Here is a 22,935-nt window from a genome sequence, read left to right on the forward strand (position 1 = left end):
TGATGTGACTGCGGGGTGCACAGACTGGAGACTAGTCTTGCAGTCACAGTAACTTCATGCGAGTCCCAGGCAAGCTGGGTTGTGGGTGGCAGGTGGGCATTCTAGAAAAACTTCCACAGTATGACTACCTGTGAAACCACCATACAACTTTTATTCCTAGGAGGGAATAAATGAGCAGTGAGAATGGTATTTACTTGAAGGATGTAACGTTGATGGAAGAACAGAAAAAAAGTCAAATCTAAATTTGTTTTTGTGCTTTTCTGTACTTTCAGGTTGCAGGATAGCTTTGAAGTTATCAGCAATGAATCCTCGTTGGGGAGACAATGTCTAAATCAAAACAATCTTGGTAACTATCATAGTAGAAGTAACATAGGTAACAGTGTCATTTTGACGTCCTTGTGTTTTTGCTTTGTTTACTTTCCTGCATTGATAATGGACTTTGTTGGTATTTTTTCTGCTTTTTTTATTGTTTTAGGTATTTTTCATCTTTATTGTGGCAGGCTGCTGCCAGGCGCTTCAGATGCAGGGCAGCTCCGGTTCATCCGGAGTGCTTCTTTCTTTGCAGGTTTGTGTGGAATGCTGTATACATTGTGGCCCACACAACAAACTGATCTCACCTACCCTTTTCCTCTCTTACCCTTTCTTGGATATGGCATGTGCTTTAATCTGCAGAAAATACAAAGGGCTGCATTTCTAACAGTGTTTTCATAGCTCTTTTAACTTCCAAATGTGTGCAGTTGTAGCAGGTAATTTGTAACACAGTGTAAGCATGCTTTTGTGGTTTTGCATTTGCCTTGGACAGTCAAAAGTGCCATAGTTTATATGTGCCTAGGCTGAGGCCTCACTGAAAAAGTAATTTACAACATAAGCATACATGACTAATTAATGTTTTTGCTTTTCATCAGAGTTTTTACAGCCTTTGTTATAGTCTTAATAAAAAGATTTTACAAAAATGTGAAGGGTGCACTCATATCCACTGGATCGGCAGATCAGACCTTATACTGTTGTAAGCAGTAAATTTTAGGTAGTGAGCCTTACTATTTGTTTTTTGTACAGTTTAGACCTATGAGTTCAGGTTCCAGATGTAAGAAAGAATGAGCCCTTGTATTTCTTGAAAGATTGGCCTGCTTGGTGGTGTGTAATTTTATACTGCTCTACACTTATTTCTTTACTTCCTCCTTGTGGTGGTCTGTTAGTGATATGTGATTCACAGTAATCTGTTAGTTTTTGGGTCTGTGGTCATACTGGTGGTAGTGAGACATTAAACTTGTAATGGGCATGTCACCTAGATTCCACATTACTATAGCTGCACAGGTGATGTTATCCAGCTTGTGTGCATTTTTAAAGTCTGCCAATGAGATTTGCAGCTACGATGATGTACACAGAGCTGCTGCCACTTCACTTTCTAGATTTCTGACAAACACAGTTGAAGAAAAACATTTTTTTCTTTTCTTATTCAGTGTTTATATGGAAAATGCTTAATACAGTACAACATATTTACAGATTGGCATTATTTTAACTTAATGAGTAGAAGTAAATCTTTGGATTTGCCTGTTTGAACTTGTGTCTGAGAATAAATGGCATGTAGCTAATTTGTTAGAACTGCAGTGACACAGGATATTTAAATGAACCAAATGTCATTTCAGAGCTGACTAAGCTATTTTAATAAGTGTGTACATGTGAGTGTATGTTTGTATTGAGTGGGAGAGAACAATGCATTTTTTATATTTTTGTTACAAAGTAGTTACTGTTCTTTCTCTGTGCACTAGCTCACAGTACACCAGTTGACATGCCCAGCAGAGGACAAGAAGACAAAGACAGCGGCATTGCACACTCAGGTATAGTGTGACACTTTATTTTACACAGCTTTGTCTTGGCTTTAAAGGCAGCCCTTGGCCTGAAGTTAACAGTAGCTTTTGAGTATGAAGTCTGAAATTCAAAGTTTTGTCATTTTCTGACTTCAATCCTCAATGATTTGCTAGAAAATCAGAATTTTATGAGGAACAGACCAAAAATATGAGACACAAATCTGGACATTCTGTGAAAATCTGTACAGTTGAAAGGTATGCCTTTCATAATAAAGCACCACTTTAGTAAAAGATAAAATTTTCGCTCTACTGAAACGCATACCTGCTGCATCATTACTGACCTCACCTGTGATGCAAGTCATTCTGGTTTGTGATAGACATCTCTTTAATAGCAATTCTTATCTAAAGTTTATAATTTGTAAATCTGATAGAGCCCTTCATGGGTCAAGTTGAGTTCTTTCTTTAGATGTACAAGGGAAAAAGACAGAGGGGAATCTCAACAGTCTATGAATTTTGGAAACTGGGAAGAATATCATACTGATCACTGCTGCCGTAGCTTAACCTGTATGGGTTATATCCTGCCAAAGATGCAGCAGACAGCTTTCAAAGCTTCATGACACATTCTGCACACCCAAACCATTAGGCAGCTGGAGCTGAGCTGTCTAAGAAGATAGCTTAGGCACCGAGCCCATCGGAGGTTTCCTGTAGCCAAAGAGAGCACTTCAGTACAGGCTTTTTAAGGATCGATGTGCTGTTCCATAAGTTACCTTTGGCGAAGAAAACTTCCACTTTTGATATTTATTCGTTAAATTTATTTTCCTGGTTAGGAAAGTTGTTTTTAATCTAGGAGTGTGTGTTTTAACCTACTTCCTTCTAAGTGGAGATGCAATTTTTTCATGTCTTTAAAAGTCGTTAAAACATTTGAAAACTGTTCTGTTTTTTTCTGGGGAAAAAATAATTTTATTTTACTTTTTAGGGTTGACAAAGTATATTGAAGTGCTTTCTACTGGTTTTTCCTGGGAAAAAATGACTTTTTAGGAATTTGAACTTTTACAGGCTTGTGCTGCTTTGTTTCCCTGGGAAAAAGACACTGTTTTTGGCATGCCCATGAAACAAACTACCAATACTGCTGTTGGTCCGCCTTCCAGATACAGAAAGGAAAAAGTTAAGCAAATAGCCTTTGCTACCACAGCATGCTAGCAGTTTGCCTTAGCTGCAGGTAAGTAACTGCTGCGACCAGAGCTGGTTCCTCAGACCTTTCGTCTTTTACCTTGGATCCCTGTCATGTCTCACCTGCAGACACTATGGACCAGGCGTTAGCCACATCCAGTGCAGTTGTTGGGGTCCCCTTAGTGAGCAAGGGAAAGACACCTGTCAATTCTAGCAGAAGAGATAGGGAAGTCTTCATGTCTAATCACAATGTTGTGCCCATCCCTGGAGAAACTGCGGCCATTAACCCTATTGGCCCCAGTTTTTCTGTTAAAAAGAAAACTAAATATGTGTGTCTTCTCCTTAAAGTTCCCTGCACAGGAGTAGTCTGGCTCAGGGTATAATTCAGGTATTAATAGTTCTTATAATGTGGTTTCTGATAAAATAAAAGGGATTCCTCTATTCTTGAAGAGATTCAGGATTCTGAATTTGGCCAGGAAACTGAAGGGGCAGATTCAGCTTTTTTTCCTCTGATCAAGACTCTGAGGAAAGCATGGTATCTGATTCTTCCTGCGAGGGGATTCTCTTTCTCTGAGACAGTTTATGGAATGTGACAGTCTTCAGAGGGAGAACACTGCAGTTTCTCAGTCCCTCAGAAAATATTATGAAATGTTACAAATAAAATTTCCAGAGCCTTCTACCATCTCATCTGTGCTCTTAGCATTGGAGGGTGTCCATGTGTGTGTGTGCGTGTCACTGTCTGCAATTTTCCTGATAACCTGCTGCCCCTAAAAAAGCAGATTGTGTAAGGTTATCTCTGTCTTTCAAGTTGTTATACACTCATCCCAAACATGATCCAGCAGCTGTAGATATTCTTCGTGTTTCACTGTTGCAGTCATCACATTTGGGTTATCCTTGCGAGGGTAGCCCTCAGTCGGCTCAAGTACCAGAGGCTTAGTATTTCAGCGTCAGTTGCTGTCACTTCAGGACTGACGTCAGGTCGTTAGTAGTATGAAGTAAGGTAGCCAACACCATTACATCAGTCTTTCTTGCTGAGTAGCCTGAAGTAGAAGCAGTTCGCATGAGTACCAGTCGGCCGCTACCTGAGTTTCGTTTTCCGAATTGAAGCTGAAGTCTTCTAAAGTAAGTACCCTGTTGGGGGTCCTTATTTTTTTCTTGCCGTAACCGATGTCAGAAAAAGTTAACAATTGTCTCGACTGTGGAAAGCAAATACCACACTGAGACTTACATTCTTACTGCGTCACTTGCTTAGGCCCAGACCACGATGTCCCTCGCTGTCACTTTTGTGCTTTGTTCAACGCCAGAACTCTACATCGTTGGGCCCTTATTGTTGCTAGATATTTTCGCTCACAGTCCTTGAATTCCAGTATGGCTTCGGTAAGCCATCCGTCAGCAGATATTCTGAAAAAACGTAAGGATAAAGACAGACTGCACAGGTCCAAACCTACTGACGATGCTTCCGTTAAGCTAGTCGTCAGTTCTCCGGTCCTCAGTGAGGTGCTTTTGCAGCCCCTGATGCCCGCTTCTGTGGATTCGCAGGCTGCTACTGAGACCCTTTGAGTCCAGTGTGCCGCAAAATTAATCAAATAAGGATCCTGCGGATGTCTCTACCTTGGATGGGTCCAGAGTTGCTGAGCAGGCACCGGCTTCCAAGGAAGTACTTTGCATTACCGATTCTCAACACAGACGGACTTCTTTCTCGTCTACTGTTCTTTTGAAAATTACTGAGTTTCTAAGGCCCAGGGTACGCACCATGCCCAAGAAACCGACCCAATCTCAGGCACCTGCTTCCTTGCACCAGTCTCAAATGCTTAAAATGGTGGAAGACTTTATCATGCTGATCTGGGGAAGCCAAGCTACCCCTTCCAAAAGAAAGATTTGTTCCCAGTAGTTATATCTAACAGGAGTCTTATGACTCTGCATCTGAATATGAAGACATGCAAACCCCTCTTTGCTTATGAGGATTCTGATGCAGAGGAATCCATTCCTTCAGTCTCTCCTGAGGTCTTTTCCTTTGGGGAAGCCCTTCATACTTTAAGGGAGCATTTCCAATGGGAATGTCAGGACTACCCTCAGTCAAAAAAGACTCAGGGAATTCTTAGATCTTCCACAGCACAGACCATTGGCCATTCCTCCTGTCCTTGATGTTGTGGATGATGTTTTCATGGAATGTAGCTTGACTCCTGACACCCTCCCTCCTGCTCCCAGGAATCCTGACAGGTATTACAGAGTCCCTGACTTGCACAAATTTATTTTCAAAAATCCTACTGCTGACCCTGATGTAATTTCTCAAGGGCCTGAAGGAATTAGAGCAACTTCTGCTAAGAATCCCACCCCCTCAGATAGGGATTTCTGAGCACTAGACAGATGGTGGTAAAAAAGTATGCACCTCTGCTACTCTTGCTGTCACAGCACTAAATTGTCAGTTCCATATGCTAAAATTCATTCATTCAACATACCATGGAACTCCTCAAACAAAAAATATCATACTTTCCTGCTTGTGCAGAAAATAGAGTTACAAGACTTAATGTATTATGCAAGTCAGGTAACTAAGCACACCTTACACTGTGGTTTTGCCGCCCTAGAAACATCTTGCAGGGCAGCAGTCACCGGTTCTGTCCTTAGAAGGCATGCTTGGCTAAAGGAACAGCCCTTGCCCAGACCATGTCATATCTAAATTATTGGATGCACCTTTGCGGAAAGACAACTTGTTTGGTACCAAGGCAGAGGAGGTCTTAAAAAAAGATGGAAGAAAAAGCTAAATCTATGCAGACAGTTAAGGATTTCCTGCAGGTCCAGCCACCCAGGTTCAGTAGGCATTGCCCTCCAAACACTGGACTTTTTCTGCCCCCTCCAGGTCAGTTCAGCCCAGACCCCGGGGAAGCAGACCCCCCCCCCAGACAAACAGCCACAGAGAATGCAGACATCAAAGCAATGGAGTTCCTTCACTTCAAAACCAGGGAGTGCAAAGCCACCCCCACATGGTAAGAACTCACAATGACTCTCCACTTCTACCCCCTCCCTCTGCCCACCTGCACTTGCCCCTAGGAGGAAAACTCTCCTTCCATGCAAGCACCTGGGCCACCATTACCAGTGACTTCTGGGTCCTCAACATAGTATCCCAAGGGATACATATTTTCTTTCTGCACTCTCCCAACCCCAAAGGGGTTCTCAGATCTACCTCCAAACCAGTGGGCAGAGGCCAAAAAGCAAGTCCTTTCCCTGCCCTCTCTGAGGACAATAGAGCACGTTGTTTCAGAACAGATAGGCCAAGGTTTCTACTCCAGGCTCTTCCTGGTACCCAGAAAAGAGGGCACCTGGTGCCTCATCCTCGATCTATCCATTCTAAACACCTTCCTGGAGATACCAAACTTCAAAATGCTCATCCTCCAGCAACTACTACCTGTGCTATCCAAGAATGCTTGGCTAGCCACCCTAGACCTAAAAGAGGCCTACCTCCACATCCCATTCAGGTAATTTTGCAGGAAATATCTACGTTTCAGGTCAGGATCTGTGCACTTTCAGATTTTCTTTGTGTTTTACTGTTACAGTCATCACTTTTGGGTTATTTGCTTGCAGCAGCCCTCAGTCGACCTGATTAACAAAGTCTTGGGTCCTACGTCGGTTGCTGTCCCTTCTTCTATGATGTCAGGTCGTCAGGGGTATGAAGCATTCAGCCAACGCCATTACATCAGTCTTTCTTGCCGTGCGGTGCCCGAAGAAGAAGCAGTTCGCAAGTGCCGGTCGGCCAACTCCTGAAATTTTCGTTTTTGAGTTTCAGAAATGAAGTCTTCAACTAAAGCTAAGTACCGTGTTGAGGAAACTTTTTCTTGCTCTTTACCGATGTCAGTAAAAGTTAATAATTGCATTTCTTGTGGAAAGCAAATACCTCACAAAGATTTTTATTCGTACTGTGGTGGTGCTGCGATAGCTTTGTCGCCTCATAGCAAGACGTCCCATTCGATTCTCAGCTAGATCGCCTTCTGTGTGGAGGCATATGTGAATGGGGCGTACCTTCGTTGAAGGTTGTGCGTCAGGGCTGGTAACCCGGTACGTAAAAATCCACTACCAATTGTTAGCGGACTGGAGTTCTGCTGTGGCGACCCCTAACCGGGAAAAGCCGAAAGGCACAAACAAACTGTATTCCTTGCCTAGGCCCTGACCACGACATACCTTACTGTTGGTTTTGTGCCTTATTTAATCAACACACTATCAGTCGCCAGTATATTTTTGCCTCTAATTATTTCGGTTCAGTTATCTAGAAATGCTATCTGTAAGCCATCTGGTTACCGGTATTCCGAAAAGGTGCAAAGATAAAAGACAGGCTGCCTAGGTCCAAAACTGCCGACGACACTTCTAAGCCAGTTGCCAGTACTCAGTGAGGCACTTTCGCACCCCTGATACTGCTACTTCTGAATTGCAGGCCTCTACTGAGACCCATTCGGAGTCTGGTATGCCGCGACATGCTTCAGCTTTGGAACCTGTGGATGGGTCTCTACCTTGGATGGATCTGGAGCTGCTGTGCAGGCACCGGCTTTTGAGGGTGTACTCACGTCTACGGACTTGCATATTAAACAGATGCCTCCTTCTTCTTTAAGGCCTAAACCTCGAACCTTGCCTAGAAATCCGACACTCAGGTCGCATGCTTAGGCCTCTATGCCTAAAAAACAAATAAGAATGGCTGAAGACCTTATAACTTTAATCAGGGGAAGCCAGCCTTCCTCTTCTAAGAGACCTAGGACTGAATTTGTTTTAGTCTTCTGACCAGGATTCTGATTCTTCTGATAATCTGGATTTACTCTTATCTACTTATGAGGATTCTGATGCAGAGGACTCTATTCCCTCTGCTTCTCATCCAGAGGATTTCTCTTTTGGTGAAACCTTACACACTCTAAGGGAGCATTTCCACTGGGAAAGCCAGGATTTATCTGATTATGAAAAGAGGCTTAGGGACTTCTTACTCCTGCCTCAACATAGGCTTTTAGCTATACCTCCTGTACTAGACATTGTAGATGATGCCTTTTCTGAATGTAGTTTGGCCCCTGATTCTTTGCCTCCTGCTCCCAGAAAACCTGACAAATATTATAGGGTTCCTGATTCTCACAAGTTCCTTTTTAAAATTCCTATTGTGGATCCAGGGACTATTTCACAGGAACCCAAGGGCATTGAAGCTTCTACTGCCAAAATCCCTACCCTTTCTGATAGAGATTCCAGGGAACTGGATAGATTGGGTAAGAAGGTTTACACTTCTGCTACTTTGGCCATTAGGGCCTTAAACTGTCAGTTTCATATGTTAAAGTATCAACAATGTGTTATTGGATTGCTTAAACAGAAAATGATGCTGATTCCTGACTGTGCTGAAAATAAGGATTTACAGGATTTGATGCATTCTGCTGAACAGGTTGGAAAACTTACTTTGCAATGTGGATTTGATTCTTTAGAGGCCTTTTGCAGGGCTGCTGTCACTGGGTCTGTACTCAGAAGGCATGCTTGGCGTAAGGAGCAGTCTTTGCCTGATCATGTTAAAGCTAAACTGTCGGGTGCTCCCGTAAATCAGGACCGCCTGTTTGGCAACAAGGCTGAGGAAGTTCTTAAATGGAAGATAAAGCTAAGTCTGTGCAAACTGTTAAAGATTTCTTGCAAGTTCATCCTCCTAGATTTAGTAGTTACTGGCCAAACCCAGACACGGCAAAAACCCCAGGTTTCAGTCCCAGGGGAGACACAGGACTAAGCAATGGGGGGGCCTCCACTTCCAAATCTGGGAGTAATAAGACTCCCCCCTATGGTAAACTGTCTCAATGACTTCCTTTTAAAATTTCCAAGCACTTATCAACTGACTGCCTCTTTGGGGGGGAAAGATTGCTCTTCATGCAAAGAACTGGGAACTCATTACCCAGGATAAATGTGTTTTAAATGTAGTGTCCGAGTGATACAGATTTAACTTCCAAACGTTGTCAATGCCAAGCGAGTGGGCGGACCTATCCCTAAATCAGTGGGCAGAGGCCCAAAAACAAGCACTTTTCTCTGTTAAGCATGGGGCTATTCGACTGGTACCAGCAGAGGAAAAGGGACAAGGTTTCTACTCAAGACTTTTACTGGTACCCAGAAAAGACAATTCATTGCGTCCTATTCTGGACCTGTCTACTCTAAATACCTTTTTGCAGATTCCAAAATTCAAGATGCTGACTCTTCGCTAATTACTTCCTATGCTAGGCAAAGATGCCTGGTTGGCAACACTTGATTTAACAGAAGCATACCTGCACATCCCAATCAGGGAATCTTGCAGAAGATACCTACTCTTCAAAGCAGGCTACACATACTGTCAGTTTTCTGCACTGCCCTTTGGCTTATCTGCTGCACCCAGGGTATTCACAAAATGCCTAGCTCCAGTTATTGCATTTTGCAGGCAAAGAAATATTCAAATATACTCATACCTGGGTGATTGTCTAATTCAGGCAGAAAGCCAGGACATACTTTTGAATCATCTGGCCTTTGTGCAAAGGGTTCTAACTTGTCTATACACCATAAATGAAAAGAAATCACAACTGGTACCCTGTCAACAAAATATATTCCTGGGAGCAAGCTTGAATACAACTTCCCAGATGGCTTACCTCACGCCAGAAAAAAATAAATTCATTTGACAACCTACTTCAAACAAGTGGCCACACAAACCCTGCTATCTGCAAGACAAATACTGCAAGCCTTGGGGTTCATGGCCTTCTGCATTCTCCTAATTCCATATGCAAGACTGCATATGAGGAAACTACAGTGGTATCTAAAAAGCTTATGGTGTCAACATTCTCAGGATCTAGAAGCAATGATTCCTATCACACCTTACCTACGCCTAGAGTTCCTTTGTTGAGTAGATGCCTGCCACCAAAACAAGGGACTACCTTTCACACCACCCCCTGCCGCCCAAACCCTAACAGATGCATCAGACTATGCATGGGGGGCTCACCTAACAGGGAAGTGCATTCAGGGCAAATGGAACCCAAGTCAAATGCACCTGCATATCAATCAAAAAGAAATGTTAGCTGTACAGAATGCTCTGACAGCCTTCAAGGACCACACTCTTCCAGGACAACTAATGGTAAAGACGGACAACACCACTGTTATGTGGTACATAAACAAGCAGGGGGGGGTACACACTCTTACCCCTCTGCAGACTAGCCATGGCATTGTGGAACACAGCCTTGAGCAATCAAGTGCACCTACAAGCTCAATTCCTGCCAGGAAAATTAAATACACTGGCAGATGGGCTAAGCAGAAACCTCATGGACCCACACGAGTGGAAATAGGAACCATGGATTTTCAACATGTTGACAAGCAAATAGGGGTGCCCAGATATAGACCTGTTTGCATCTCCCCAGAATTACCAGTTGGACAAATTTTCTACAAGGACTCCCCAAAAACAAGCCTGGAAAGTGGATGCTCTGTTCTTCAGCTGGAAAAATCTATCAGTCTATGCCTCCCCCCCCCCCCCCCCTGCCTCTGCTCTCCAAAGTACTACTAAAAATCAAACAGGACAAACCAAGGATGATTTTGATTGCTCCCTCCTGCGCAGTGTGTCACGGTTACCCCCATGGCACCTGTCTCAGAGTCCTTCACTGTTGTCTCAGCAGGAGAACCAGATTCTGCACCCTCAGCTTCTAACACTGTACCTTGCACCCTTGCTAATTGCATAATTTCTCCTCAGTAAACATGTGATGGATATCATTTTAGAGGCAAGGAGGCTTAGTACTAGAAAATCTTGTGCTGAAAAATGGAAAAAGATTCTGTGCCTGGAACCAGTCTCAGGGGATGAGCACAGCAGCGCCCAATTTACCTCAGATTTTACAATACTTGACTGAGATGCTTCACAAGGGCTTGTCTTTTTCCTCCATTAAAATCCACGCCTCAGCCATTTCAGCTCATTATAACACAGAACCTCCCCTCTTCTCTCATCCACTGCTCAAGCAGTTCCTCAGAGGGGCCAAAAAATTGAGACCACCCAGGAGAGCTCCAACCCCAGCCTGGGACCTTAACTTTGTTATGGAGAAACTCACTCTACCTCCTTTCGAGCCAGCTGCTACTGCAGACTTAAAATTTATTTCTTGGAAAACAGCTTTCCTTTTAGCAATCACTTCAGCTAGAAGGGTATCTGAATTACATGCCCTTATGGCAGTGGATCCTTTCATCATCTTTCATGCGGGGACAGGGTGTCCCTCAGAACCAATCCATCCTTCATGTCCAAGGTGGTATCCAGTGTGGCTCTTAATCAGTCCATTCATTTGACAACCTTCTTTCCCAATCCACAGAACAAAGGAGAATATATACTGCATTCCTTAGATGTGCACAGACAACTTGGATTCTACTTGGACAGGACTAAACCTCAAAGGAAGTCTGAACCGCTGGTGGCATTTGCTGCAGGGGTAGAGGGGAAGGCTATTTCAAAGCAAGCCATTTCTAAATGGATAAGCCATTGCATTCATTTCTGCTATAAGCACCATGGAAAACCTATCCCCCAGGGGATCAGACCACATTCCACCAGGGCTGCATCTGCCTCTAAAGGAAAGGACACATTGCTGCCCTCCTTATCTCTAATCCTGGATTACCTAGCAGGGCTACTCCACAGAGGCCTATCCTTCTCTTCCATTAAGATCCATGCGTATGCCATTTCGACTCATTACAATACTGAGCCACCTCCTTTCTCTCACCCTCTCATCAAACAGTTCCTGAGAGGGGCAAACAAACCAAGGAGAGCACCCACCCCCACTTGGGACCTTAACTTTGTTCTGGAAAAACTCACGTTTCCCCCTTTTGAACCTGCTCCTTCAGCAGAGTTAAAATTCCTCTCTTGGAAAACAGCCTTGCTTCTAGCCATCACTTCAGCTAGAAGAGTGTCTGAGTTACAAACACTGATGGCTGTGGAACCCTTCATTATTTTCCATGCTGACAGGTTTCCCTCAGAACTAACACTTCCTTTATGCCTAAAGTGGTGTCCAGTGTGGCTCTCAACCAATCCATCCATTTGCTAACCTTCTTCCCTAATCCTCAAAATAAAGGGGAAAGGATCCTGCACTTTTTGGATGTGCACAGACAGCTCAGGTTCTACCTTGATAGGACTAAGCCTTTCACAAAATCTGACCAGCTGCTAGTCAGCTTTGCAACAGGGGCAGAGGGCAAGGCCATTTCAAAACAAACCATTTCCAAATGCATAGCACACTGCATCCATTTCTGCTAGAAGCACCATGGAAAACCAACCCCTCAGGTGGTCAGAACACATTCCACTAGAGCTACATCTGCCTCTACAGCATTTCTCAGGGGAGTCCCTACAAGAGACCTACTGGAAGCTGCTACCTGGAGTTCTGTACACACCTTCACCAAACATTACCACCTGCTTATCTTTTCCAAATTCAGGGCAGGATTTGCTACAGCAGTCTTGCAAGGCCTGCTAGCCAGCCCTAACTCTTCTTGACTGCCTCCACCCTTCCTCAGCTTTGGGAATCAACCCAAGTGTGATGACTGCAACAACACAAAGAACACAGTACAGTTGTGTACACTTACCATAAATGTAGATGTATTGTGTTCACTGTTGCAGTCCTGATTTCCCTCCCTCCAGCCCCCTGGTTTTCTCTTTCTCTCTCCTCTGTCTATTCCTACTGGTATTGGTATTTACTTTTTACTGGAGGTGTTTTCCCCACCATATACTAGCTCCCTGTTTGGGGGCTCCTGACATTTGTGGCAAGAAAAACTGATGTAATGGCTTCTGCTGCCTGTTTGTATACCCCTGACGTCATGGAAGAAGCGACAGCATCCGACACAGAAGTACTAAGTCTCTGGTATTCGGGCCAACTGAGAGCTACCTGCAGGCAGATAACCCAGGTGTGATGACTGCAACAGTGAATACACTTAAACATCTACATTTATGGTAAGTGTACACAACTGTACAATCTGTTGATTTGATAGGTGAAGTTTTAGGTGTGTTTTAAATGTGTTTGCATTTGGAATGGATTGCAATGGTAGTGGGATGTGGTTTCATACACTATTTGAATATAGAACCATTTATAGTATTAGATGATTTGGTTATAGTGATTTTTTTCAGTAGGTTCCTAAATGCAAACAAGTCTGAGTTTAATCTGAATGCATACCCTTACCAGGACTTCTAGGCTTCCATTGAGCCACCTGTATTTTCTATCTGTGTTTGTGTTTACAGTAAAACTGTTAACAGTTCTGAAACTTCATTAGGTCTATTAGATTGTCATTGGCTATTGGAGTATAGCAATGTTATGCTTTCATAAGAATCCACAAAATCGTGGTTCAATCCAGTTTGCTTTTAAGCCTGCTATATTTCAGGAGACCATTTTAGCTCATCTTCTCTCCCCTTGTTTTGTCCTAGTCTCCATTTTTCATTTCCTGTTCTTTCATAGAAGTGGTCCTGGTCTTTCCAGTATACAAAGACTGTTCAGAGCTGGGGATATCTTTTGGAGATAGGTGAAAAGCCCCAAAGAACACATATGTTTACCTGCTGACTGTCTTGTGCTGTTCCAAACCAACAAATAGCATTCCCCCCAAATTTTACCTTGGGTATGACTTCCATTCAATAAATTAAGACCCTTTATAGTTTTAATGGTATTTCATAAGCTGTTCTGAGCAAATTAAATATGTAGACCATCTTTATCTCGTAGTACTTGTCTTTTTTTTCTGTAATTTCTCTGTTACCCACCTCTCTCTTTCCCTCTTCTTTATCCTGAATTTTTTATCCATTATTTTGCGTAGTGTCAGTTCCATTTTTTGGATATGTCCCTTTACATAATTTGCATCTGGAACATTTTGAATTCATTTTTTCAGAGCACATTTTCAAATAATTATCCACATTTTAAGACTGCCTAAACATTTGAGCAAAATCGAAACATAGTGAACAGGCAATTCATTTGCCTTTCGAGGTTAATTTTGGAGGATGAAAATTTCTTTGACCAAAGTGAATTTCTGAAAAACGTTTATAGTCCGGAAGTATCCTGTTGATTTGTTAAATGAAAAGTTTGACCCGGTAAGAGATGACAAGGAGAGATGCTCCTGTGATCACTAGTGGGATTCGGAAATGTATCAGTGGTCCTAGGTCCATGATGTTACACCATCCATTGATTTATTTTTAACACCAATCCTAAAATACATGGCTTATTACAATTACAAGGGCATTTTTGAAAAATTCAGTCTTAGAAAAATGGCTTTATCTCCAAATGTGAATTATGTTAATAGTGCTGATTTATATTTGAGGGCCCTAATGTAACAGTACATGACTGTTCAGAGTTATTCCCTGTCAGAGTAATTACAAGGATTCTGTATATTGCTTTGTGTTCTAGCTGTCCAGCATTTTATGTCAGTAAAGCAGAGTGAAAATTACACAAAAGAATATACAAACAGTTAAAATTGTGTCAAGGAAAGGAACAACACTAGTGCTTTCTTCAGGCACTCTGTTGTATGTTGTGGTTTTCAGAAGTTTATATTTTTTGAGCTTTCTAACTTTTCAAAATGCCATGGGGAGGGGACTGGGAGATGCTGCTTTTATACAGAGAATTACATTGGCAGGTTCTCTTAAATGCTGATGTTTTACTAGGACTTGATCTTTTTAATACTATCAGTTTTAAGGATGAAATCTGAAAGGTTAAAGTAACCTAACAAAAGGTATGTTTTATGTGAATGGGTATTTAATGAATGTCTTGGCTGGGATTGATTCATTCTGCTAAAGCTCTTTATAGAACAAAAGTGCTAAATAAATTTAAAACATGTCAGAATTTCTTCCTCTGCCTTTTTAACATTTTCTACATTTGCCTTCTTTTTCTTTTCCTTTTCTGGTCAGTCTTTGTTTAATCCTCTTTTTCATTTTTCCTCTCTACTTTCTCTTTTTTTAATCTTGTACTTTTCTCCCTGAAGGGACCCAGAGAAGATGATCTATCTAACAGTTTGTGTTATGATTTTCCTGTTAAAACCAACATAAGTATCTTTATAGACAATTTGCTGGCCAAAAGAATGATTTGGTGACTTTTATAGGGATATCATTTATTAAAAATTAAATTGATTAAAAATTGAGAAATGCATTGCTGAATCCTTTGGGAACTACTACATTGACAGTATGCACCTAACAGTTGACCCAGTTGTTGAGGATTTGGGAACTTGATAAGTGACCTAACTTCTGACCAACGTGTGTCTTGTTGTAAGGAAGTCCTTCTATATTGCTCAGCTTATTAACCAAGAGATTTTCTCTAGATCTAGAGATGTCGTTGTCCCTTTTTACTCAGCCCTCATTAAGCCAGTCATTAACTATAATGCTCCTTTTGGCATGTATCTGTCCAGATACATGCAGCAACTGGAATGCCCACAGAGATAACTTACTAAAAGGATACAAGGCCTAAACGTGTCCTACATGGATCTACTCAAAGCCCTGTCACTGTACTCTTCTGTATCCTTCAGATTGCTAAGAGATGACCTCTGTCTGGCACATAAGGCATCCTCTGACATATTATTGATGGATTACTGCACATCACCAAGTCAAATGGCATAAAAAATCCTTGATCTAGGAATTGAAACCTCTTCTGCCACATCAACAGAATAGTTTGGAGGGACAGGTATATTTTGCAGAGGATACTGCTGCTGTGGAACGCACGCCCCATCTACATAAAACAAAGTTCATCCCTGTCTATTTTCAAGCACAACTTAGATCTGTGGATGGGAAACAGAAAATTTATCCCAGGACTGCTCGTTGTTCTACTAATGGACAGAGGCAGCTCCTAATGCTTTATACTATGCGTTGAGTCCCCTCAGATTATCTGCGGTATGATCCAAGTAATTCTCATTAGGCATAATATACAGTTATCAACCATGGGCTGGGTAAAGGCAATCTTCACACAAATTGGGTAGGTTATTTTATTTATTTTTTTTTTTTGTTATCCTCACATATACACGCACACATGATTGTGCATTTTTATGAGTGTGTATGTTTGTGTTCTGTAGCAGTGATTTTTTTTGTACATTATTGAAATTGACAAACACTGCTATTTTCTGAATCGGTGAGTAATAAATATGAGATTTGTACTTAAATTGCAGCAGGTAAACTAATTATGTGACAGTTTGCAATATGTGTGTTCTTTCAAGTTACATAGAAATATGTATAACCATGTGATTTTTTTTCTTAAAGTTGTAAAACTGTGGTTCCCTAATGCTGGGAACTACAGTAGTTAGGATCTGGGACTATTCCCAGCCGGGATGCCAAGTGTCATAAAAATGCAACTAGGAAATTCTTCAGAGAGGTAGTTGAACCACAAACTATTAGTTTCATTTGTATGCAAGTGTGAGAAACCTTGTTTTTTTACATCTGCTTTTGTATGACAATTCTAGCGCTTGGTTAGGTAAGTTCTCTGCATGTTTTTTTTCTGCCAGTGTTCTAGAAATTCATATAGTTTAGATTAGGTCAGTAATTCTTGTAGTTCAGAGTTATCTAGAATAAAGACTAGCTGTAGTTGAATGTTTTCTTTCTCACAATCTGTTTGCTCAGAAGTATCATCTGTTTCCTTGTACAACTGTGTAAATCTGTTTATTTAATGGTTTACTGGACTGCATAACTTGTTCTTTTTCACGTAAAGTTTTTTTATTTATTCATTTTCATAGAAGTTGTGGCTGGTCGTCCATATATGTATATATTAATTGATAAGGAAGTATTTATTGCTTGGTAGTGACAAGCTGCTGGCTTTAACCTCCATTGGACAGACTTATGTAGGCGCACCATCATTCCTGTTTACAGCTGGTTTATTAACTAGAGTAAAACAGTAACTTGATCCCTAGCCTGGTAAGCTGGACTGCTGGCTGCTTACTACTGTGAGTCAGGACAGAAAGTTTTAATGTACGAGAATATTTACCTGCCTTCCTGGCAAATTAGTGTGTGCTTGCATGAGCACGTGTCCACGCATGTGTGCGTGCTTTCGAGAGAGGGAGAGAATGTGAATGTAAGTGTATAAAGTACAGCTACTGTGGGCAAGTGAACACAGGAAGGTGTATAAACTCTGAGAAAGGGCTTTGAGGCCAGATTTGCCCAATAAGTTCAGTGTGAGGCATATTTGCGGGTATGGATGTTGAAGGCCAATCCCCAGGGCAACAGTGCATATTTTATGCTTGATTTTGTGGCCAGGTTATGCTTCAGAACATGTCTAGTAATTCATATTTGTGTGCCTTTGTAGAGTTTAATCTATTTGGTACCAGTGAAGTGGTGCGTGATCATACCTCTGGTGGGCATTTACATTGGGTAGCAGTGGTTGATCTGGCCTTTTTACAGTATTTGACAGTGGATGAATTGAAATTCCATCTTTTAACCCTTTACAGTCATGATGGGGTACAGTGAGGCAAAGACTTGAAACATAGTTACAAATTAAGTTGTTTGAAAGGGTCTAACATTATGACTTGTGTAAGTAAAACCATCTTGAAGGATGGTTTCTGAACCAGGATCCATTCAGTCAAGTTTTAAAGTACTTTCTTGGGAGGGGTTGAAGGTTTTTGATTACGGAAAAGATTGTAACTTTGGAAGTAAAGCTGTAAGCAAGTCTTGGTCTACACTATGCAACATAACTTTACCATCTCTCTAACCTTCACATCTCACCAAAAACTCTTTCCTGGTTCTCCAGCTACCTATCAGAAAGATCTCAGGCTGTCAAATGGAAAAACGCCATCTCTTCCTTCTTACACACCCCCACTAGTGTCCCACAGGGATCCATCCTCGGTCCTATGCTATTTAACATCTTCATCAATAACTTCCACACTGCTATACCCGATACCAAAATCATTCAATATGCAGATGACTCTACCCTAATCTGCTCTGCCTCAAACCTCCCTGAACTGCTGTCTAAAAACCAGATTGCCTTCTCCAAATCTGAAAACTGGATGCACCAAAACCACCTCTCTCTTAATGCTAGCAAATCCAAAATTCTTCTATTCTCACCCTCTAAGAACTACTCCTTCAATAAAAGTGACTTCAGAATCCTCAGCCAAACAAACACACCTATAAAAGTAGTCAGTTCCGCTAAACTTCTCGGCATAATTGTTGACGAACAACTAAAGTTTGATATACATGTGCAACAAAACATAAAAAAAACACCAAAAGCTAGGTACATTGTATAGGAACAACCACTTTCTCTCTAACACAACAAGGCACACTCTGGCCTCTACTTTTCTCTTTCCTTCCTTACTATATGGTGCACCTCTCCTAACCAACCTGTCTTCCTCTACCACCTCTAAACTAGAAAGCTGCTACAATAAAATCGCTAAATTTGCCTCCAAAGCCAAAAACTCCACTCATCACTGCCTCCTCCTAAAATCCCTGAACTGGCTAGAACTACCAAACCACTTAGATTACCTACAACTCTCCGTAGTACACTCACTCATATTTTATCCTACTAAATGCCCCGCTCTAATCAATATCCTTCCACCTTATATTCCCAACTGAGCCCTTAGATCTGAACATCATAACTTAATTTCTATTCACAAACCTAAACATCCTGCCGGCCAGATGCTCCTCTCCCCTTGGCAACAAATGGAACCCCCCCCCACTAAGAACCACCCCAAACACTGAAAATTTCAAGGCCCTACTTTTCAAACACCTGTCTACTAAACGGAAATGCCCCTGCCTCCTTCCTGCTTAATCTGGGACCACTTCTAGTATGAGTCTCCTCTTTCTGATACATTTACCCTATCCTCCTCCTATAGACATAGTCCTACAACTATATCTATCTCTCCCTGCAATTCTCCTGCAGCTTTATCCCTCTGCTTAACTACTTCTACTACTTCTACCCCTAGAGCTAGATTTGCTCACCAAAACTGGTAAATACCACCTAATCCTTCTACTCCCATCCTTCTACTCCTACAGCTATACTTGCTCAACAAAACTTGTAAATAACTACACAATCCTTCTACTCCCATAACTATACCTGCTCAACAAAACATGTAAATATTGAGCACAAATTTTTATCTATAATACTTTCACTCAAAACGCTACCACTATTTCTCCTTCCTTTTAACCTTAACTATCTTTTAGAAATCTCTAAGAAATACTGCTATACTATGCAAATGTAGTAACCACAACTTAAGTATGAATTGTACTCTCATACTGTCCTGTATTCCTTGAAATCATATTCTGCAAAATGTTTAATGCTTTCTAAATTCTTGATTGTGTTGAAATCCTGTATGTAATATTTTTTATGCATTTTCGGAGCTTTTCTCCCCGGGCCTCCACTGAAAATGGGCCATGTTGACCCAGTGGACTTCCCCGGTAAACAAACTGGAATAAATAAATAAGTAAATGTCAGCTATATCTTTAAAAAAATTGTGCTTTGACTAGTTCTTGCTTTTATTTTGAAGTCCTGGTATTTGCCGTAGTATGAACTTTAGTAACATCCAGCCTCTGCATTTGGTATCTTGCTAATATTTAGGTCTGTATACTGTTTAAAAAAAAAAGTGTGTGTATATCTATATATATCTATATTTATGTATGTCTGTATGTATGTCTATATATCTGCATTGCAGTGAAATTTACTGACCTTATGTTTTTGTAGCCTCGCTGAGTAGCCTGCTGATCCCGTCCTTCCCTTCTCCTGGCTCTTCCCTCTCTGGTGGTAGTTCCAGTAGTTACCAGCGCCGCTGGCTGCGTAGCCAAACTACAAGCTTGGAAAATGGAATTGTTCCCAGGTGGTAAGTGGTGGCCTTTGTGTGCTTAGCAGTATCTAATTGATGTTTAGAAATTGTAAGGCTTTAAATATTGTTTAAGTCTAAGTGCACCATTAAATAAATTCAGCAGTAGTAACCAGGCACTAGCACTGGTGAGCAGCACTAGAAAGGGGCAGCTTCTTTTTCTGCCTTCCTGTGCAGATGTGTGAGACAGGAGACCGGTCTGTCTCTAATGCCGCACATGTAGATATGCACGCACAATCTGTTTACTTTATGATAAGTACACTTTTCTGAGATTTTCATTATTGAACTGTGGAGATACGTAGACGTCTTGAGTGTGTGCTCATTGCCACACTATAGCAATGGCTTTATCTGCTTGGTATATGTCTAAAATGTCTTAAGAACAATAGTAATTATAATGGAATATGTGCCAGCATTCGTCACACATTAAGTAGTGGCTTGGAGGAGCTACTATAGCCTATCATAGGTTATAGAAACAGGCCATATGATATTCTAACGCCAATGTTAAATTAAGTACAATTTGATGTCTACAAGCAGCCATTAGCATCTTTGAGTCTAAAAGTAGACTACAGTAAGGGAACTTTTAAAATGAGTTATATGCAGCAGAAAATAATTTGAGAGAAGTTATACTTTAAGACCCCAATGCACTGCATGCTGTAACTTCAGGCCGTTTTCTCACCCCAGTTTGGACCCCTTCATCTCATTGTGGAGACATTACTTCAGTGAGAAGATACGCTAGGCATGCAAAGCAAGTACTAACAAAAAAAAAAATCTGAGTGCCATTTTCCCATTTTTGCGCATTCACATGGAGAATGGCTGAAGCGCATTTCTTGGTTATATAGTCTGTGATTCTTTGCCTCTACCATGTGACGTGCCTAATCTTCTCAGACTGAATTAGTTCTTTCCTGCTTGCATCTAGGTGTTCTCTCTTCTCTAAAATAGGTGTAATGCATGTAAAAGCTTCTACTAACAGATTATTGCTGTCTCTGTGTTGGAAAGCATATGTCCGTGTACATCACTTAAATAGAATTATGAAAATAGGATCTCAAGAAACCTTGCAGTATCATTTCCGTCATCAAAGGCAAGAATTTCTCCTGCTAGAGTACTGTACATGACTGTTTAGGTTCTTTGGCGATCAGCAGATAGGTGAGAATTTCTGTGGTTCTTCCATTAATGCAATGTAATGTTCACCTTTAGGATTTCCAGATGATTAATCCCTGAACACCCCAGGGTGATGCAAGTTGAGTCATTTATCTGTTTCTCCCCCACTTTCTTTACTTCATGAATGTTCTGTACAGTGACACGAATTTTGGTGGTTGGTACACTGTAGGCATCAAACGTTACAGCAGGACTGTCTTTGTCTGACAACCTGAAGAGTATAACTGGTCTACCCTCAGCTGAATGTATGTTCTTATGAGAATTTGGAAGAATGTGGTCAAGTTTTTTAGTATATATATTTCTTGTTGCACACCCACCCACACCTGTGTACATACATAGATACTCATATGCAGTCATATCGATATATATCTATGCATTTGTTCAAACTACAATTAGTTAGACCCATACTATTGAACCAGAACATGACTTATCTCCAAGATGGGCTTTACCATGGTTCCTGTAAAGGGGCTCATCTCACATTCACCTTGCAGTCAGCTCTTGGATGTGCTTTGCAGTAAGGCATGCACAGGTGCAAGTCCAATTTCATCACTTGAGCTTGTCGAATTGTGCTCTATGGTTCATAGCACCATCAGTTGGGCTTCAGTCTTTTGATGGAAGCATGTTGTATATGTGAGCTAAGTTCCACATCATTGAAGCAAAAGGTATGTACTGCTCCTCAGTCTGAAAACCTTTTTTTCTGTTCTTTATTACTGTTATTTAAATCAACATATTTACAAACTTGTAATGCAACATAATATCATATATATATATATATATATATATATATATATATATATATAATATCATATATATATATATATATATATGCATATATATATATATATATATATATATATATATATATATATATATATATGCATTTATTTTGTTCTTCAGTGTATGAACTTAACATTATTACAACAGTGTTGTGTCCTTTTCATCTTAAATACACAACTGCATATGTTCCTGGTCATCTATCTAAACACTTTCATAGAATTTTGAAGAGCTTATAACTTAAACAGTCACATACACATCTCCTTATGTAACATGGTTCATCTCGTGTAGAGGCTGGCTACATCAGTTAGTCCATTAAAATCCATCTTAAATGCACACCATTTCTCAACAGCTGTTGTTTATTACATGCCTCTGCCTCATATTTTCTGTCCATGCACACAATCACCTGTAATCTTTTCCTGTGATTTTTTTTTGTTTACACTGTCAAACTCCCTCATCAGTATGATGGTCCCTAACCTATCTCTTTAAAAGAAAAAAAAACTTGTCAGCAGAGAGGGAACCATACGCATTTCTTTTCCCTAAGGCAACATATTGCTGGAAACTCCACCTACTCTCCCCAGATCAATCCTCTTTTTCATGTTGTACCTCTGCCTAAACGTACCTTTGTATATAAAGTGGCACCCAAGTCCCCTGTGTAGATCTTTCTTTCTTACTTAGATTTGAGGCAGTATTCTTGTTAGAGAACAGCAACCAAGTGATAACATTTCATAATTTTCTGCACATACAATTCCCATTTTATGTTTACATACTTCACAAGTCCATGTCATGCCTTTTTTCAACTAGGACTTAACCTTGTTCACCCATCAGCTTAGCAAGCCGGGTATGAGGAGGAATGCTCTTATTTTTTTTTTGTTGTAAATATTTATTAAAATATATCCAATATGGCAATGCTGTTCAGTTAAGTAATATTATCCAGCTTGACTGGGATAAACCTTTTGCATCCTTGTACACCTTTCATTAAATTCCTTATTTTAAGTATTCCAAAGGATTCTCTACTGTCAGTTGGGAATTGAAGTATTGTATCTAAGAATTAATTAATTTTGTTTCCATTATACAAAATTCAAAACCTTATCCCATCCTCTGGGAAACGAGATTTATCTAACACCAAAAATCTAATTACAAAAACTTCCCCCTTAACTTTCCATAGCATGTACTGTGATGGAACTAATTATATTCATTTTCATCTTCATAAATTCAGATTTTTAATATTTAGTGTGCCCTGTGTACCACTGGGGAAGATTAATAGTCACATTTTATAACGCAAAAAACAAAATTAGTTTAACTGTTATAATATTCC

The 22,935-nt window shown here is 40.8% G+C and overlaps 1 protein-coding gene across 3 annotated transcripts in view; it reads left to right on the forward strand.

Moving 5' to 3' along the window:
• The window catches only part of FNIP2 (folliculin interacting protein 2), a 1,139,819-nt gene that overhangs the window by 615,465 nt on the left and 501,419 nt on the right, over positions 1-22,935 (forward strand). For 2 of the 3 annotated variants that reach the window (XM_044062054.1, XM_044062052.1), the window contains exons 6-9: positions 273-346; positions 476-565; positions 1,770-1,838; positions 19,553-19,688. In XM_044062054.1, the coding sequence (XP_043917989.1) occupies positions 273-346; positions 476-565; positions 1,770-1,838; positions 19,553-19,688 (369 nt within the window). The remainder of the gene's footprint in view (positions 1-272; positions 347-475; positions 566-1,769; positions 1,839-19,552; positions 19,689-22,935) is intronic. The other variant, XM_044062053.1, reaches the window with a different exon arrangement.

This window comes from Protopterus annectens, chromosome 2.part1 (genome assembly GCF_019279795.1).
Source record: "Protopterus annectens isolate FY-2018-M chromosome 2.part1, PAN1.0, whole genome shotgun sequence".
Taxonomy (NCBI): domain Eukaryota; kingdom Metazoa; phylum Chordata; order Ceratodontiformes; family Protopteridae; genus Protopterus; species Protopterus annectens.